This window comes from Corvus moneduloides, chromosome Z, assembly GCF_009650955.1.
Source record: "Corvus moneduloides isolate bCorMon1 chromosome Z, bCorMon1.pri, whole genome shotgun sequence".
Classification (NCBI taxonomy): Eukaryota; Metazoa; Chordata; class Aves; order Passeriformes; family Corvidae; genus Corvus; species Corvus moneduloides.
In genome coordinates, this window is record NC_045511.1 from 68,634,883 (window position 1) to 68,656,072 (window position 21,190).

The 21,190-nt window shown below is 37.7% G+C and overlaps 2 protein-coding genes across 11 annotated transcripts in view; one reads left to right on the forward strand and one right to left on the reverse strand.

Annotated features, from left to right (window-relative positions):
- Positions 1 to 21,190, forward strand: part of LOC116437867 (T-cell activation Rho GTPase-activating protein-like) — a 633,784-nt gene that overhangs the window by 461,519 nt on the left and 151,075 nt on the right. The window lies entirely within an intron of this gene.
- The window catches only part of APC (APC regulator of WNT signaling pathway), a 95,707-nt gene that overhangs the window by 41,253 nt on the left and 33,264 nt on the right, over positions 1 to 21,190 (reverse strand). For all 10 annotated transcript variants that reach the window (XM_032096149.1, XM_032096148.1, XM_032096150.1 and 7 more), the window contains 2 exons: positions 5,135 to 5,219; positions 3,959 to 4,160 (listed from right to left, as the gene is read on the reverse strand). In XM_032096149.1, coding sequence (XP_031952040.1) covers positions 3,959 to 4,160; positions 5,135 to 5,219 — 287 coding nt within the window. The remainder of the gene's footprint in view (positions 1 to 3,958; positions 4,161 to 5,134; positions 5,220 to 21,190) is intronic.

Consider the following 21,190-nt stretch of genomic DNA (forward strand, 5'->3'; position numbering starts at 1 on the left):
CTTCCCTTTTTACCACACTGAGTGCCCAGGCACCAGTTGTGTCCAGGCTGTGAAATAAAATTTGCAAAAGCACAATTAATGTGATCCTTATAAAAAGTACTTTTACCACATGAGGACTTGCAAATGTGAAAGGACTGACTAATTCTGCCTCTGGATGTCAAAGAACTGGTAGCAGAAATTGGAGGGATTACTTTCAGTTAAGTAAATATGTGATTAAGTTCCTCTTACGAAATGTAGGGTATTCAGTTTGTGAGACAGTGTGTCATTCAATCTGTTTTGACATGCACAATGGATGCTAGAAGCAAGAAAATAACTTAGGAACCATCAGTGCTGCGTAAACAACATAATGCATGACCTGAGGGCAGCTTGTTTGATTTAATATTGTCATTTTTTCTTCTGAAGTGATGCTTCATTTGGGATTACTAGTTTGGTATCACTGCTCTGTGAGAACTCAGGTTTTAACAGTCTTTAAGTTCTCTCAGCACAAAACCTGAAGGGTCACTACAACTACAGCAGGCTGCACACCAGTTTCCTTGAAAATAAGCAGCAATAAGCAGCAGGTCTCTGTAGATGTGTCTGATAAGCTGTTCCCTACATTTAACTTTACTCTCAGATACTATTCCAACCAGAAGTACAGCTCCTTCTCAGCCTCCTGCAGCTTCTTGGGGTTAGGAGATGACTTGAAGTGGAAGAGCTGCTACTGGTCATGAAAAGCAAGATGGAAAAAACCAGTGCAGTTATTCCATCTTTTTTATACCCCAACTTTTACATTAGGACTTTCACAGCATCAGAGAAAATTCTGTTCTCTGTCATACCCTGTCAAGTTCAGTGAGAATGCAACAAAGCAAACAGAGAAAGCTTCTGGAACTTCACACTATTTTTATGAGTTAACAAAAGTTTTCAATTTGAGCTGTTCTTCTGGAGGGTGGTTTTTTTGAAAGACTTCTCTCATGCAGTACTTTTGAAGCTCCCAGCAACAGAGGAAGCTGAATGAATGCAGGAAACTGTTTTTTTCTTTTGGAAGTTTTTCTGCATAATTATGTCAATATTACTCCTGGCTAAAAGGGAGAAGGGAAACAAACTATATGCTACCCTACTCACAGTACGTAAGTTACGACTATAATTAATACTTTCACTTCAATTTCTAAAAAATAAAACAAAATCTTGAAAAGCAGTGCTGATGCTGTGAAGTCTGAGGTAAGTTGTACCAGCCAGGCAAAAGGAGAAAAGCATAATGGAAGAAAGAAGTAATGAGACAGAAAATGCTCCAAATCAACATTAAAGAAATAAAAAAGGAATGGCATAAACCAGAAGGAATAAACAAGGCACACAAATATTTTCATATAAAATTCCTCAGAAGACTGTCATCTTTACTGGCAAATAACAGAATTTAAAAAGGTGAGATTATTAAATTTGCTAAATTGCCAAGGGAAAACAAACACAAAAATTAACCGGCAGTGTACTCTGAAAAATTTTGTTGCTGATACAATGCTCTTACCAAGTATACCTCGAAACAGCCAAAGAAAGGAGGAGATATTTAATGATTAGAATATTCTAAACTGGCAATTTAAAAGCATAGTGCTGCCACTGCCCCTATTTCTCTTTGCTTTTTTTTTTAAACTTTGGAATTAGAGGAGAGCCAAACAAATGAGATACAGGCCAGTAATTTCATCTTTATTCTGGCAGGCAAATTAGTTGATAAATTTTCTTCCCCTCAGAAGTTCACTTTCAGCCAAATGTGGTGGGTTGACCCTGATTGGATGCCAGGTGCCCACCAAACTGCTCTAAATATTTAAATATTTCATTTAATCCTTCCACAAACACTGTTGCCCATGAGCAGCATATATGGTGCCAGTGTGTTAAAATACTGAGTGGAAATGGTCTCCTGCTGCAGATTTCCGAAAAGTGTTACTTTATTCTAAATTATTTTAGGCTTGTCAAACTCCACAAGTTCTTGAAAGACTGTTTAAGTGCCAAAGTCCAAAATCTATTAGCAAATATATACGTTTAGATATACAGAAATTTAGTAAATAAGCCAAACAAGTTTAGACACAAGACATAGGAAAATAAGTTGTTAGTTTTCTTTTAGAAATGGTAGTGGTTTTAGATGCACAGTCCTATACCCCCCCCCAAGTTTTGATTCATTTGGCTACCCAGGGTTCTCATCAATGCCCTACATACTTCCACATGTAACCTGAAACAGCTTAAAGAACAGAGCAGTTTCAGATTATCCATCATTTCACTAATAATGAAGCCAGATGTGATCTGGCCATGCTGCCACAGATCCATCTTCTCCACAGCACAAATATTTATTCCATCAGCTGTGACAGCTGCCTAAGCTACTCGGAAATTAAAACATCCTTATCCCTTTTCTCCAGTGTTATTTGGAACACAGACTGGTTCACTACCTAAGCTATCTTTATTGGCAAGAAGTCCAAAGAACTATCACCTCAGAATCCACGAGGGTGGGAAAGGATCATAGATCATAAATCAGAGGTGCTAATCACCTTAAAGAGCTCTGGCTGCTATAAATGCTCCTTGTTCCAAGGGAGCAGAAGTTCACTTAAACCACACTGAAAGCCTCAACTGTGTTTAAAGATTTTAGTATCATATGTAGTAAAACACAGCAGTGGAAGAATACAAACAAATGCACAATTTGTTAAGATGGTGAATGACAGACACATTAGACTCTTGAACATGGAGACAAAGCAAGTGGATAGATTCCCAAATTCCTAAATATTCTTATACAGCTCCCCAGGAATCTACATTTTCTGCAACAGAACAAATACCATTAATGGTTGTCCTGGCTAGGAGAAGGAAAAAAATAGAGTGGCTGCTAGAACATGCTCAGTATGGACCCATGGGAAGTTACTGGTAAGACCAGAAAAAGGGACCTAGACATAATATCATGGAAGTATACTCCTTTCAGGTCTCGGCTGCAAAAATTTTGCTGAACAGCAGAAAACATTCTTTAGAGGAGGGGTTTCTAGAGGGCTGTCCACAACCCACTCATTACCCACAGAACTTTTCTATTACAACTTCAAAATGGATTTTTTTGCTTGTTAATGTCTACTAGGCATAAAAATACTGTGTTGCAGTTTATTTGGTTTTGTAGCCCCCAGCCTGATATCCCATCCACTAAATAGGATCAAATCTTTAGGAAACCCTGTCTTGCAGATGGGCTTCTGAAAACACCTGGTATTTCAGTCAGGTTCATTTTAAGAAATAAAGATGGCTTCAGTGGAAACAGATGCGTGTCTTTTACTTTGCCTTTCCTTTGTAAGTGACTGATAAAGTGCTACAATTCTGTATTATGACCTGAAAGTATGTTCTTCCTATTAAATGGGTACCACTGCCTTTCAAGAAAAGAAATTTCAGGGTTTTGTCAATACAAAGCATCTGATGGGAACAACATCTTAAAGATAAGAACAGGTATTTTGTTTAGCTGACATATTTGCTGACAGAGTAGAGTTGCTAGGTAAACGTCTGCTAATAGCAAATAATTGATAAACCAGTTATGGCACTTAATAACCAATTGCAAAAGAGAGAAAGAGATTGCACCATCACATTGTTAAAGCTTCAGCATTTATCAAGAGTGGTGAGGAGATATGGAGGTGGTTAGAATGCTCCACCCTCACTGTTTAAATATATTTCAGACAGTGATAACCTGCTTATGAAAATAAAAACAACCTTCAGCCAACAAAGAATAACAATAAAATGCATGTATGAAGAAGCAGTAGAAACTGAATGATATTTTACAATTTTTAAAAAATATTTTGTGTGCGTGCATCTAAATAAAACATAGATTCCTGGTTTCTTACCTATCAAGGTAAAAGACAGGTAAATACACTACTGATCAAAACCATATTCATGATAGCTAAATAGTAGGTGTGGCAGTAAACTTCCATGTTAAAATGAGAAGTCAGTCCATACTGGAGGAATAAACAAATAAAGTTACCTCTCTTTTTCTAGCTCTTCTAAGTAACCAGTGCTTTCTCTACTTCCATTCATAAAGCCTCTTCTTGGAAATGACCCCATAGGGACTGGGCTGCACTCCCCCGAGCGGCTCGACACAGACCCTTCCCGGCTCCCATAGGAACGCACGGACACCTTTGGCCTTAACTTCACTCCAGGGAAGCTGGTACTTTCCAAATTCAGTTCTGCATAATAAACAGCAAACATTTTTCAGAGCTGAAGGTTCAGCAGCACAAAGTTAAAAGATCATTTCTATCTTAATTTCTTACTTCCTGAGCAAATCCATGGGGGTTTTTTATGGAAACATTTTGCACAGAAATGCAGCGAAAATGCTGTGAACAAAAACAATGGATATGGTAGACTTGGAGAACAGCAGTTTTCTGAGCAGATGGCCTAACTGCAATCCCAGCAATCAGAATAGCATCCCCACACAAAGCCTGCCTGCCTCTTTCCCAAAGGACTTAAGAAATGGGCAGAGTTTTGCATAAACATCATGTGAATTACTTTGTGGCTCACTTCCTAACAATTTCTTTTCCAGAGATCCTGCAGATGCTTCACCATCATGTAACAGATGACTACTCTGTCCGTCACAGGGCTCTTAAATGTAGACACCCCTATGAAATTTCTGGGTCAGTGGCAGGGATAATGGATGTATACAGGGAGTTAGTGGTCTGGGCTTGCTTGGCACTTCCCATACAACGGGATGATACACATTCCAGCACATGCTTTAGGGAAGGGGGCCATCAATTTACAGCATGACAGAAAAAATTCCAGTAATACAACGTGGAGAGGGCAGGACATGTAAACAAGTTTAGAAAATTGGTGGAACTACACCAACATTAACTTATTTTTTTCTGAAGAATGAAATGCGAGTTATATCAAAAGCAATTAATATGAAGTCCTTGAGCAACAGTAACAGAAGTATAAAAGGAGCAGTGGGGTTTGTTCATATGTTTTTGTTGTTTTGTTGTTGTTTTTTGGGGGGTTTTTTTGAGAATGTGTCTTTAAATGTTTAGCAAAAATGCTTTGGCACTGAGACTATGCCTCATCATCATGGTCCACACTGGAAAGAAGATGCAAATGACTTCAAAGATTTTATCCCAAATTAAAAACAACGGAGAAAAAAATGAACCTACTTAAAACATAATTCTATATTTACCTTTAAGTCGTTCCAGTAAGTCAATTTGTCCAGAAGATGCCATTGCCTCATCTTCAATACTTCCTTGTAGCTGTTTCAGTACCTCCTACAAGAAATTAAGCTTGATTAAGAAATCCTTACAATAATAACCCACAGGGTAAATACATCCTATCTTACCCTAAAGTGCACACTCATGTAACAGCTGCTGAGACACTGATGTAAATTATATTTCATGTGAGCAGTGATCAAGTGTCATAATTTTAATTCCCATCAGATATATTCTACAGTGTTTCCCCCAGCACTGTCATGATGTAAAGTATGTGCTACATAGTTCAACCTATCTGGCAGTTCAATCTATTGGAATTCACTCTATTTGGAAGTTCTCCTCAAAGTGAATACCAGGTATTTTGAATTAAGAGATGGATAAATCAGTCAGTCTCGTAAAAATAAATTTTTTAATGAACTAACAGAAAAGTATCTTGAATAGAAGCAATCCCCAGGACTTGTTTTCTTTGAGGCCTTAGCACCACTGTAAACCAGCAAGAAGAATCATGTTATTCTTACTAGAAATGCTACCATTACCATGCCTGGGAGCAAAAGATTAAGGTTTCCTTCACGGCATCTATTATTTGTATTACTACTACCTCTATTACGATCACCACCAGGCCTACAAGAAAGTGGCAGCTGAAGCTTCATGCAGCTGAAGCTTCAAACCCAAGAATACTGCCCTGTCCTATTGAAACCATCTACGATAAAATTACACAGCTGAAGGAACACAGTTCTGATGCACAAAAAAAATTATAGTAAACAATGACTGTTACACTAAAGGGTCCTGTAAGCCCCCAGGACCCAAATGCTCAGTGGCTTAAATTCAGGTAGAAAATTAAATGCAAGTTAGTGAAAGTCTTTTCAATATCCTCATGACAGATTTGTCTATAGCAAGAACAAATAAAAAAGACTGGCTACAACACAAAAAGCCCTTACTGGAATTTAAAGTATCATTTTTCATACTGTGGCACAGAAAATATTTTTAGAAGCAACCATAGTCAGGAGATGAAAGCAATTCTGAATAATGGAAGGTACTCCATAATTTTCATACATAGACTCTGCACACAGGATTGTACTTTTGTTCAGACATGAAAACCAATGAATTTTAGACAATTTAAAAAGATGTCCATACCAATGTTTTCATCTTTTAAGAGTCTAGCATACCTTAAAGTCAGTATTGATGGGTTTTGCAAATTACACAGAAGGTACAGAAAAAAGCATTTTTCTCTTTTCAAAAGAAAAAACATGGCATCTACAAAAAGTCAAGATATTCTTTAAGCAGCAGGGTGATGAGCTTTTCTGTACTCAAAGTGTTCTTCCTTGTAATAAAAAAAAAAAGTAGCGTAAAAGAATTTTGAGTACAGAACTGTGCAGAGTTCTGAGGAAATAATCTCAAGCCCTAGACTCAGACCAAATGTTAGCAGCCCAGTTGCTGCAGCCTCTGCCATGCTGCTCTGGGAAGAATAATTCTGAGTACAGCCAGCCAAATTTCCAGTTTACTGATGGAGTCAAGGTGTTTGCCCACATTCACGTCTTAGTTTGGACCAGTTTGATGCCAGACTTCCATCTGCCCACACCAGGTGTACCTGGATTCCCACCACAAGTATCTTGGAGCATGAACCAAATTCCTTTTGGATCAAGCCAAACCAGCAGCTACACACAGGTCTGCTGATGGGCATTCACTCCATGGGATCAGGCTGAAGCTAGTCCAGAGACAAAATACCCTGAAATATATATTGTGTGTGTGCTGGGTCCTCAACACAACTCACCTACAGATCTGCTCCTACTGCACTGCCTGTAAATATCAGCTTTGCCTTTAGGATCAAGTCTGGGGTGATAAAATCTGTACTCTTGGAGAGATATCTTCCCTGTGCTTGTGCTTTTAAGTACGTTCAAGGACACCCTCATCAGCCATATGGCCCAGCCATCTCTATATATAATACCTGCCTTGTCAGCAAAGGCAGACAAAAAACTGATGTGGTGTTTTTCGAAGAAGGGCTCCTGCATTGTCTGATGCAAGCGCAAATCTGCAGACAGCAGCTTAAAGTCTAAAAGGGCAGTGTGGATACATGGAATGGTCCTGAGAGAGTTTTGCAGGCTTACTGGAAACCTGACAACTCAGATAAATTTAGAAATAACTACTGAATCATTTTTCTCCAAAAACAGCACTGTTTTACAACGTAAGAACCCCAAATCCCACCTCTCCTTCCATTCCCTTTTTAGAAGGCACTCTGTCACACGTGTGGCACATCTGCTGTTTCAGCATGTTCAGGATACTTCTCTATGTAATGAATCTTCCTGCTCCAAGAGCCTATATGAAAAGCTAAGTGGAACTACCATCAACTTTCCCTGCCCTACCAAATTACATGACTGGGGTGTCCAGACAGCAAGGGACTGCTCTTTCTAAATACTGGCAACCGTTAAACATTAGCCTACTGGATCACCTTGCTCAAATTTTCTATTCCAATTCATTAAGTTTTAACTTCTAGTTTTTGTATGATCCCATTTTCCCCCCAACAGCATGTGCATTTTTTTCAAGTTACCTTTTCTGTATTTTTTGTATGTTTATTTTCTATAGTGTCATTGCTAAGGCAACAATGCCATTATGAGGCTATGACATCAACTTCAAACTCCATCACAGCACACTTCAAAATCTAAGCTGACAATTCAACAGGCAGTAAAATAAAGGAGACAAAGGTTAGAGAAGGAGATGCAGCCCCTGGGCCAGGTAGTGGTGGAAAATGAGGCTGTACTACAATGACAGCTTAGGGAATTTGCAATTTTACTTGAATAAGGAACAGAGAACTTTTCTGCAATAATCCTGGGGGAAACATGGCAAGTTATCTGCTACTGTGCTAATGAAAATTTTTGTTTATTCACGACTTATAATCCAGGATTCAACACTAATGCTGTTTACATGCATACAGTTCTTTGAAAAAGTACTTTTCTGTGTTAAGTTTATACTAAATTTGATATTATGTCCGCTAAAGCATAAAATAGGCTCCAAGGTTCAATTGGTATTTTTAGTTACGCAAATTTAAGTAAGTATACTAGTAGTGGTTTACAGCATTATTCTAAGCAAATTCTTTACTGACTTAGCAGTGATTTACTGAAAAAAACCACAAATATAAGTCTATAAGAACAGGGTTTTTTCTGTTCTTTGAAAAAATGCAAGTCAAATTATTTTAATGGACCCTTAGTATAACCTAATTTATTTTGTCCTGTGCAGAAGTACAAAAGAATGCTTTTGGAAATGGAGCGGGCCCTATGACTCATCATCATTTAAAAGGGTTTCTGTCTTCACAGTCTCTGGCCTGTGAAGTACTGAAACATTGTCAATTTTTTGTTTGGTTGGTTGGGGTTTTTTTGTTTGGACTCTGTGAATATAATCCTGACATAAAACCTACTTTATGAATAATTAAATAAAAGAAATCAGATCCGTCAGTATGTAACTGCACAACTATTGTAAATAAAAGCACTTTAACTAGCAGTACATGCACCCAGCTAAGATGAGCTATTTATCTTGTAAACAAAATGGTTTAAAGGCTGTGAATTTACTCAAGCTGCTAATACAGAAAGGAACCACAGAGGAATAATGCTTACAATGGCAGATTCAAAATCCCACAGAGTTAAGACTTAAAGTGTATTCAGTTTTTGAGAACTCTATGTATAAATATTAATATTTAGGAACATTTCAAAATATGGTATATGTAAAAAGACATTTTGATGACAATTCAAGTATGTTTGGTCTTCTGTAAATACTATTCTCCCCTTCTCCCCCCGCCCCCCTTTAAACATTAAGCTTCATTACTTGTATTCACTTTTGTCATAGTTACGTGTATTCAGTGAAGGCCAAAATATAAGAAAATCATAATGAAAATTAAATATACGAAATTCCTGGATGCAGCACACCAGATATACTTACAGGCCAGTTATGTTGGTTACCACTCTATTTACAACATGTGAGTATAAAACCACGTTTAATCACACAAATACAGAAAGCATTCACAATTTCAGAGAGCAATCCAACATCTGTTAGCACCACACAGAACGGGAATGTGCAGATTGTACTAAGAAATCATGGTTAACCAAGTCAGCATTATTTTAAAATTACAGTATTTCTGACAGCATTTATATTCATGCTTTTAACCTGGTATGCTGAAAACATAACACAAAATTTCTAAATTAAAAATAATTTTTGACCTCCAGTGGAGCTGAATGTTGTTTCAAATATTATTTAGAAGGGCAGAAAAAAGGTAACATATACTAAAAGAATATCACTCAAATTCCACAAAATCATTAAATGTCAGAACCATGGAGGGGACAGACACCAGAATACTATTTTTCTATGTTTTCAGAGATAGTAGAAACTTAAGTTCAAAGTCTTAAATTACCTGATCATAACTATATGAACTTGACAGTGATTTAATTCTGTCATACGTGGCACAACATTCACAGGGGCTGAGGGAGTGCTTGGAAGGAGCTCTTTGCTCCTACACATTTTGGTGAATTATGCTACTGCTTAACCAGGCTTGATGGGAGCCCTTCTAATTGCCCCAAGTGTCAAGCACTGCTCTGGCTGCTCAACCCTGTAACCAGGTCCAAATGATAACAGCAACAATGACAGCACTGCTGACTGAGGTGGAACACTGGGGCAACTCAACTTTCAACCTTGAAGAAACAGGAAAGCATTTCTTATGTGAAATGATGTTCACTTTACTTTCCAACAATGTCATTTTCTAAAAGAAAAATATTCACCTGGTGCCACCATGCTCAGGAGCTGTCACTTGCTGTAACCACTTACAGAAGACAGCACCAAATTTTCAGTGCAAGCACACTGTCAGGTCAACTAAAGTTATCTGATTTTATGCTCAGAAATAGGGTTGTCTAAAGTAATGGCATTAACTACATATATCACCAGCTCAATTTCCCCTAAATTCTAAAAAAAAAAGTTAGCAAATATTTTCTGCAATTTTCCAGCCAATTTGGATCCTGGTAGAAATTTTAAAATTGCAAAGATCTAAAAACATTACTTACTGTAAAATCATAAAAAGACACAAAACCCCAACAATATAATGCCACAGCTGCTTCTTTGCATATTAAATAGATTCACTGATATTTTAAATATCTGCATTTCGTAGGATGCTAATGACTTTATACCCACACTTTTAGTTCAGGTGAAGTTAAAAAGATGACTGACTGCATTAGTTGTGCATCACTGAATTATTTCCTAGATTCCCAGAACTTCCCAGAATTCATCACGTGACACATTTTGTAAGAATCAGTTCAGCTTATGACAATTTCCTCCACTTACACATTAAAATTTATCAAATGATCAATACACGTAATTTTCAAAATTACTTCTATTTTTGGAGGATCTAACCATTGTGCTATCCCCTGCATTATCTACCATGCTACCAGTGTTTCAATTCCCTGTGTCACTATCTTGATGTGACAGTCTCCTTTGTGTACCTTAAAAACAACATCAGCTCTTCCCTCCTGAAAGGCTGTAGTGCATGGGGCACCACACAAAACATTCTGCAGATCCAAAATCCAACTAAAAACAAGCAAATTAATTCAAGACTGAAGATGCTGGCTCACATTAGAGGGGGAAAAAAAAAAAAAAAAACCATACAAGGTTTCCTGTGATTACTGTTCTCCCTTGCAAGACTTCAAAAGTTCAAGTGCTTACGTGCTGGGAAACGATGTGCTGAAAGTAAATGGAAACCAGGCAGATATTAAAAGGAAAACACTGCATGAATGCACATAGCACGAGTTATAGAAGCTGAGAATTTAGCACCTATTTCACAAATACTAACACAGGCAAGGAATGCTACTGCTGAATCAATGCCTTTCCTCCCTACTTGTTCACCAAACAATGCATTTACTAAAAAAAAAAAAAGAAAAATCATTTCACTCTCAGACAAGACCAGCTATTATGTACAGTAAGGCTGTTCATACACGCAGTTAAATATAGCAAATGTGAAAAAATCAGAAAGCTAGAATGGCTACTCAAAGAACAAAACTAGGTAACACCATATTCTGTCCATTTTTATGACACTTGTGCTGAACGGGATGAATTCAAAGGTAGAAGAGGCTCCCACTGAGAGCAGGGTATATGTGCAAGTGCCTGTATGGCCAACACATTGGAAGAGGACCTGGCTTTTAAAGCGCCAGATAGCTGGCTACTCCTACGTTTTCAACATTCTCCCTTAATAAACAGATAAAACGTTAAATTTCTATAGCTAGCCGATTCACAGCTAACGTACTAATCTTCTAAAATCTGTATTATTTCAGAATACAAAACACAATTCGGTTACACTGAAAGCAAAATATTTTGGTACCTTGTACTGAAGTGTCTTGGGGTGACTATGATGTGTATCCCCTGTTGCTGCCCCATGCCCAGGAATTAATTTTGTGCTTTTCTATGCCTTTAAACTGAGCCTGAGAGGGGGGAGGAAAAACTGCGCAAAACTTTTTCAAAGCAGTTTGCAGCTTGTTCAAGGTCACACAGAGATAGCGACTTTTTTTTTTTTCCAACTGCGGCAGGAGAGCGAGAGGGAAGGGAAGCACCCGGCTTGCTTTTCTTTCCAGCCAGCTTTCGGCAGTTTTTTTTTTCCTCAGCTCCTTTTCCTTCGGAGATATGAACTTTTGTTTTCCTAGGACTTGGTCTTTTTCCCTTTTTCCCTGCTGGACTGTTTCAACATCAGAATACATCGGGAGGACTTTCCACCAAGGCCTTGGCCCTGGAGGTGGGCCCACCACCCCATCCCAGCTCCAAGGAGGGACAGAGAGAGATCTACGGAAGGACTCTGAAATTTCCCAGGTTTCTCTCAGCAGAGTGGGAGGTTTTATCATTTAGCATTATTATCCCTTTTCCTGTGTGTTTGTTAAATAAATAGTTTTTATCTTTCACTTTCCTTCGAAGAAAATTTTTTTTTTCCCAAACCTGGTGGGGGAGGGGTGGTTGTAGGCTGCCTTCTCCCAGGGGATGTATTTCCAAATCTGCCCAAATCGGAACATGAATGTAACTGGATTTTGAGCACTGTCTTTTCAGTGCTGTCTGAGGTGTGTATCTCACAATTCTCACTTAATTGTCCCATACTAGCTTGGCTGTCCAAAGACAGTGTTTCTGATGGGGATCACAGCTGTGCAATTTCCAGGAGGTATGTGACCAACTCATAATGAGATCACAGTCATTCAAAGAGACAGTTATCCAGCTGACAGAAGAAGATGGAGTTTTAGTTTACTTTCAATACTGTGAAAAAAAAAAAGTATTTTTCAGTAAAAAAAGTTCCATTCTTCCTGCAGAAACAATTTCTATTAAGGAATAACTTTCAAGAGAAGTACTTCACTCGTTACACAACACTAACTGCCCGAAAATATGGATTTAAAACTTCCTTTGTAGAAGTAAATTAGAAAACAACACTATGTTATACAGGTATATATTTTCATCCATACTGGGAGCATTGAGCCTGCTGACTTTGGAAGATTTTTTTGTAGAATAGGTAAAATTGTATTATAGGATGTACAGACCAACTGGCAAAATCAGGATGGCATCATCTGCCTGAAACCTGTCATTTCCTTAATGTTTTAATCTGCAAACCCAAATAAAATGCATTTTTTAGTCTTCATTTGTTGCATGGGGTTGGTTTGTTTGTTTTCTTATTATGTGTGGGTTTTTTGTTGTTGTTCTTGTTTTTTGTTTTGTTTTGGAGGTTGCTTGTTTTGTTTTTTGTTGTTGTTTTTGGATATTTTGTTTGGTTTGGGTTTTTTTAAGTCTAAAAATGAGAAAGAGTAAAAATAAACTCAGTTGCGCAAATTACTAAGGGTTTCTTTTGTAGTTCATCTCAAACACAAAGTTTGTTCTTGATAAAAGCAAAGAACAGATCTGGTGGTCAAATTCACTGCAGCTGATACAAACACAAATTGCAAATAAATTGTATTAATTTATGCTTTTGATTCATTGATTCCCTCATATAGCTTCCTTCTCCAAAGCACTGAACTTGTTACACAAACTCCTCATTTGTTACTGCGTCTTTAGCTGCTCTTCAAAGCACTTCCAAATCCTTCTACCTTTCCCTTTAATGATGGCTGGAATTTATGTTCCTGCTTCATGCTCTTCAAAAGGGAACAACAAAATTCAGTGAAGTATCAGAGAAATCAAGACAAAGCACCTCCTGTGTACCAGACAGCGTATGGATCAAAACATGTTTTTAAAAAGCTGTAAGTTTAGAGAAGAAAAACAAGCTCCGTTAAGACAGCAGAGCCTGCAATACCATATAAACAACTCCTAAGAGCCAGGAGTACAAAAGTGTTAAAAAAACCCAAACCCCCCAACTTTGGCCACATCAGCCAGAATGCTGAAAAATCAGTCAGACAAAATGAAGTTGACTCACTAGAGTTGGCTGGAAGCTGCATGGAAACAATGCCAGGACAAGGACAGATTCAACAACAGGCACCACTTTCTGAGGTACACTCCTTGCATAGCAATGAGCAAATGAAGAGCGTGCTAGAAGGTTCTCATCACTTGGTGACAAAAAGGCCAATTAAGGAGGGAAAATTTATGTTCAACTGCTTCAAGTAGGAAGTGAAAAAAAGAAGTTTATTTCACTACAGCCTGTATCCAGGTAAACAGGATTCGTCTCTGTAAAGCTGTAAGCCAGGCATGCACAGACAGAACTAGGATGATAGGAAACAAATAAATGCCAGAACTGAAGGAGGCAGTAGAAGTGGTAATGTGTCTGCAATCTCAGAGCAGCATAGTACTGACATCACAGGATGATCACAGAATCATTGAATCACTTAGGCTGGGAAAAATCTTAAACCCACCATTGGGTTAGTCCTACACTAAACCATGTCCCTCAGTGCCACATCTACACGTCCTTTAAATACCTCCAGGGACGGTGACTCCACCACTGCCCTTGGCAGCCTGTTCCTGGGCTTGACAACTCCTCCAGTGAAGAAATTTTCCATAATGTCCAATCTAAACCTCCCCAGTACTTGAGGCCATTTCCTCTTAGCCTGTTGCTTGTTATTTGGGAAAAGGGACCCACCCCCAGCTTGCTGCAACCTCCTGTGAGGAAATTGTAGAGAGTGAGAAGGTCCCACATTGAGCCTCGTTTTTTCCAGGCTGAGATCCCCCAGCTTCCTCAGCTGCTCCTCATATGACCTGTGCTCTAGGCAAGAACCAAGAACAGAATCAAGAGCAAACACCATCCTTAACACTGAGACAGACCAAACATCTTGCCAAACCAACCTCCCTCCTCTCCAACAGCAGAAATAGTGAGGATACATGAACTGAACCTACTGTTCATTTCTCTTGCATGTCCTCTCCCCAGCTTCCCTCTGGCCTTGACTTGCAGACTTCCTGAAACTGTATCTCCAGTGTTCCTACCTCCCATGGCAAACATGATACGAAACAAGCTTTGTTTTGTTTGTTTTCCACTAGCTATCTCACGATGTTATTTGATGTCCTTAAATCTGGTATTCAGGAAAACAATTAATTCTCTAATAACTCTCCTCATGACACTTACAATCTTTTATTAGAGCTCAACAATCTTCTTCCCATCCTGTCCCTCTCTTTTTCCCATCTCTTCACCCGAAAAGTTACATTTTATTAAATCACAGCACTTAAGGAAGATTTTCAGATCACTTAAATCTTTTTGGCACCTAATGTGAATTCTACTAGGTCCTTCCTGAGGAAGTTCATCAGAACAGAACACAATACACGTTTTCTGGATCAGCACGTGTCCATGCTGACACAATTATAACTGTTTTGTTTCCCTCTTTATGCCCAGTAATTCCCAGTATCAGACTAACTTTGAGGAACCAAACTAAGCACTAATCTGACACTACATGGAATTTTATTTTTCAGGTATTTAGAGTATCTCTAATATCTCTTTCTATGCTGTTGCCATATTAATTCAGACTTCATGGTGTACATAAAGTTAAGGCTATTTTCTAGAAGTCATGATTCTTCTGCTCTTTGGAACATGGAGTTTTATTTGCCATGTATTCAATTCACTCACTCAATACCACAAGATTCTTCTGCAACTATTCACACTCCTCTGTTCATTTTTACCACCATGAAAAGCATCAGTCAAACTCTTGTACCTCCCTCTTTTTTTCCAAATGACTTAAAAATACGTTGAAAAGAAATACAGGTAATGGCAGAAATCTCACTAGGATACTATGGGTTTACTAAAGAAAAAGAAAGACTATTTATTTTGCCCTTCATTTTCTACCTTTAAGTTGAATAATCATTAAAGAACCAAGAACCCTCTTAAATCAACTTGGGCTCTTCAAGAGGCTTTATTGAGGGACATTATTGAACTCATTTTAGGAAAACAAGCAGAGTCCCCAGTGCCAAAACTGCTTACTTCCTACTCAGCGATTCCCCCAGAGAATTCTTATTTGTGACCTACATTTCTCCCTAAAAAAGAAAGGTTAACTCTTTACCCACAAGTAAGTCCATTCTTTACTGCGGTTTCTGGTATGTCGATTACAAATTCAAATTTGCAGGTCAGTAGATCAGCAGCTTTTCCTGAATTCTTTTTTCTTAAAAAGTAACACAGTCTCACACCTGCCATCTTGTGCAATTTGCACGATGAGATGCTGAGGCCATTTCAAAATGAATCTTGATCACAAAATCTTGATCTTTTTCTGACAATCACAACTGGTTGTTTATAACCAGCAGGCCTTAAACATGTAAAGAATCCTAAAGAGAAGAAATACAGGTGTCTGTCTCGTGGAAGAGCAAAAAAAGTATGTCACTGGACTTTCTTCAGTTTGAATTCTGTAATTTGACAGCGTATCATTACATCCAGCAGACACCAAATAAAGGACAACGCCTAAGGAAGCAAGTGGAAGAGTGCTGGTGAAGAATCTCAGAGTCCAGGGGGAATCTAACAGATCTCCAACTAAGAGATCTCTCTCCAGCAGAAACGCTGACACAGTGTGGAATATACGGAAGAGAAACTTTGACTATGAAGCAAAATTTGCAGAATTGCTGCAAGTAGAGAACTTCCCACTGAGGAACCACATGATTCAAGAAACGACAAGATACTACTGGCTGACAAACTAACAAAGACTTTTGTCAGAAGGGAAATAATTTGCATGACCACTATTTAAAGTATAGTGGTCTAAAGATCACTCAAGCAAATGACTTCTCTTCCTTCGGCTGTAGTTTGCTTTCTTTAAAGCCAGATGGGTCACACCTCAACTTTCCCAACTGCTTAAGAGAAGGTGAAAAAGGTCATAACTTACAACCAACAGTTCAGAGATTTCATAATCAGGTTGCTTTTGAACACTTGGGTAAATATAATTTGTTTCTGATATGTCACTGTATGTGTTTTACCCCTTTGTTCACTAAGTTTTATTGTTGATACTTAAAATTTAGAGACAGGGCCACTGAGATGTTCTCAGTATAGTAGGGAAATACCTTCAAGTTCTGTATGACCAGTTGCTGTGGAGATACCACAACACTCGTTTTAGTCCATGAAGCAACTATAATCCACTATGTTGTATCTGACTTGACCTCTCAGCAGCAATAACAACATACCAGATAACTCAGATCACTCAGAAATCAGATTCTGGAATCTAGTTCTGGAAATAACGCTAATACTCTAACGTGCAACAGGATACAACAAGAAATGTGTATTGCACTACATTCAAGATTCAAATGAAACACCAAGTTATCCTGTAGTTTAGTTACTATGTGTAGCCTACTCACTAATAGCAATTCCAGATCAAGTATATCTATTTTAGCATACTTTAACATTCTCTTCTGACTGCTTTGCTTTCACAGTTAACTTAATTTTTCAGCTGTGTTTTTTTATATATGCCTTGGTGAAACATTTCACTGTATGTGATGCCAACCAAAAATCTTTTCTCTAAAGATAAAATGAAAAAAGGAAAAGGCAGGATGCAGCTAGAAACACTCTCCTTTTACACAGAGATGGAAAAGTGATGTTATCTGACACAGTAAGTATCCCCAGCAAAATGCATAATTGCTGGTACCTTAGAAGAAAAACTGTTGTTAGATTTCAGAAGATGCTATTGCAAACCTGGATATCTCTCAAATGTATTCATCTACCACCTGCTTGAGGAAGCACACACATAGACAGATGCACACTGCATGTGTATATAGCACATGACAATATGTTAACCTGTGTGTATCAGAGGTCTCTGTGAATATGTTGGGCTTCAAATTCTAATTTGCAAGCACGTGGCTTACCACAATACATTGAGCCAAAAATTGCTGTGCCAATTAGAGTATCTCCAACACCTTTTATGGCTTACCACAAAGATCAATAAACACTGATGATCAGAGACAGCTCATCAGAACAAAGCAGGTTTTCAAGGTTAAATACTAAAAAGTGGTGGCTAAGCAGACTGTAAGGCCATGAAGTGTGGTTTGTCAATTTAAAAGAAAATGGGATCACCTGCTTACCTGATCAGGGAGACATCTGATAAGAGCAGTTACTCATTCCTAAAGAGAGAATTGCTCAGGAGACATTTAAAAGGAAATATTGAAATTTAGTCAAGGGGGATAACGGGTACAAATGGTACCTGAAATCTAACTCCTAAAAAGGCTGTGATTAAGCCATGAGTATACCTGATGTAAAGGATCAGCACTTAAAAAAAAAATTTTCTTTAACTCTTATGACTTATAGATCACAAAGTGCAACTTCCATGTCAAAACACTGCAAGACAGTTAAGTTAGTTTCTGGAACATTCTGAACATCAATCTTCTGTTTATACAGACAAACATAGGCTAACAAGCTCCAATCTGCAAACAGCACGTTTTTCAGAGACCCTTCCTCATTTTAAAATGAGACAAACAAGCTACTGTAGCTGATAAGTTGCTAACTTGCCGGTCAATCTGCTATTCCTGATAAGGATTTGTATATTCATCCTTTCCAATAGTCAAAAAAAGATATAATGGGAAGTTGAATTTGCAGATAAAATAAAATGCAATTTAATCATATTTAGTTATAAAAGTACACTTTAGTTCTAATATGATGTAAACTTTCTCACAATTTTTACAAAGCCATCATGACAGAAAGGAGATGAAAACTGGGCACCATGGCATCTTCTTTAGCATAGTTTTTACCTTTAATTCTGGTAATTTGAGTATGAATTCATCATCACAAAGTATGTACACCACTGCAATAAATCTGGGATATTATATGCTAGAGACTTAATATTCCTTTTGCTACCACATTAAATTACCATAGCTTGATACTTTAGAAACGCATTCAAAATAAAAATCCTCAAAATAAAATACCTTCATTCTTGCTTTTTTATTTAGTGAAAATATTTTTCAATCCAACATAATAGCATAACAAGTTTTATTGCCCTGCTATCTAATTAGCAGAAGAAACTCACAAACACCATCAACGTCAAAAATAAATCACTCTCTGGATCTGCAATGGATGTGATAGTAATGAGCTCTCTAGGACTTCGTCTTTTAAACATTAATTCCTTCAAACACACAAACCAAATAAAAACAAATAAAACCCGCAGAAAATTATTAAAACTAAAACGTTTATATGAAGAAAATGATCTGCCAAAACACCACCCTCCACAACACATGAATGAACAGCTCATGATTTTCTGGTAAGAATTTAACCGTTACTGTGTTTCTTTGGTGTATATTTATCTGGTTAGAACACATCTCAAAAAAATCAAGAAATCTGAATCACTTCTAGTGATAGTCTTCCTATTTTATTTTTGAAACATGTGGACACAGTACAGAAGACATTGAATAAACTGAAAAGTCATATGTAGACTAAAATTTTAAGTGCACTTTATAAAAATAGAAGAGACAATGTTTTGCTCACAGAGCATCACATATACTAAAAATGGCTTTCTTACACAAGATATCATGTATTACTGATTTACTATAAAATCAAAGCACTCAAACAGTGGGTGTGGAAATGAAGCATGATGTCACTCTTACGCTACTTCTAGAGTTCTGGAGTTTAAGTTAAGTATACCTGTTTCCCCCATATTTTATATGGGGAAAAATGCTGATACTAATTAGCTATGACATTAAAAAAAAAAAAAAAAAAAAAAAAATATATATATATATGTATATATATATATGCCATCCTTAAAGAGAAAAATACTTGTCTTTTACAAGAACCAGGCAGGAAAGTCTCACAAAGTCTTCCACAAATGTGGGAGACATGTAAGTATATGCACAAAGTAGTATGGCTGACATTGGATTACTTTTTGTCTCTTCATGAATTTTACAGGTTTTGAATTCTGATAAAACTGTTCATAGTTTTCTAAATTTGTCCATAGCCTGTGGTTTATGCAATTACTCTTACATCTAGACACTGACACCATTTTTTTTTATTTATGAGCCAACATTGTTATTTCATCGATCATCAAACAGCGTATTTGTTGACTTAAAGAGAACATTTTATCATACCAAACTGCTGTATTTCATCTGACAGCAAGCCAATAAAAACAAATGAATTTCCCAAGTTAGTCATAGTACTCTGAGGGATTTCTTTTGTTTGAACAGTTAATCCCTAGGACAACACAAATTAAAAAACAAAGTGGAGATTGTTTTACTAATCATTTTGGCACCCCCCTTTATCACATTTCTCTTTGTTTATCCATCGTGTTGTTTTCTGGTCAGTAAATGGAGTCCTCACTTTTAAGTAAGAGATTTAGCTTTAAACAGGAAGCAGTCAGACCTTGTTCTTATATAGGTCAGTATTAGTTTATAATAAATACATGTGCAAGATGAGCTCATGTCAAGCTTTTAATTCCCATATGATTACCTTACAATTCTGAAATGAAGGGATTATAAAGATGGGGCATACTTACACAACGTTTTAACACTACTACTTCCAAAATCAAGTCCTTTAAATATTGTCTTTAAAATGCCCTCCCTAACTACTCCCCTCTACAGCTGATTACAGAATATAAGGAAATGAGGAGACAGGCAGAGCAGCAGTCCAAAGAATCACTGTGAGATGTCCCTGCACTGGGCCACAGACCAAAATTCACATTGCAAGAGCAGTGATGTTTGCCATGGAACCCACAGCTTGTTTTCCCCACTGCTTCTCCCCTTCTTCCGCTAATATTTAGGATTTTACTTGGCAGGACGGGTTACAATGGCTCTGTGACACTTCTGTGCTCCCAAAGGATCATTTTTTCCAAGACATTCAGGAAATCTTTGACTGCATATATATGGTAGCCAAAGGGCTTTCGAACTTGACTGCTCTGGCTCTGCTAATGACTTTGCTTGTAATCGTCCCTAACTATGGCACGGGGACCATACAAACCATGCAGTTTCGTTTAGTGCAACAAAGCCAACACACACTTTCTCCAAAAGCCTGCGAAACTAAAATTATCTCCCAATTTAAGAGAATCCTGCAATGATCCCCATCAAACTTCACCCACAGACTCCAATCCGACCCCAGGATCATTCCCATACCATCCTTCAGGTTTGACTCAAATTAAAACTATGTTGTGATACTTTCCAAAGAAAAGGGTCTGAAACAAACAAGGCAATGACATGACTGTGGTTCACGAGCAGGTGCAAATACACCTGAGGAATCAATGATTTTCCAATAGAACGTGAATTAAACAACAAAAACCATCAAATTAATCTGAACAATCTCTTCTCCATCCATCCCCCAAAGTGAAACATACTGAATTTGATATTTGAGGTGGAGGTTTTTCTGGGTTACATTCCGTAAATCTAGAAGGGAACTTGGGACAGAAAAAAAATGAGACCTCTACTTTGGGCATGTTCATAATCACAGAGGAGTGCAATGGAGCCACTTTCTGTTCGGTAGTCTGCCAGATTTAAAGTAAGAACACAAAGCCATTCCACACCCCAAATTAATGCCCTAGAGACCAGCTTGTACACCTGGACTGTCTCTAGGTCACTGGAAATTTAATTATCTACACAAAAGCTAGAAAAACCTCCACCAAACGACCAAAAACCAAAACACTTGTATGTGGATGAAGAAGAGAAAAAAAGACATTTTTACTCTTTTA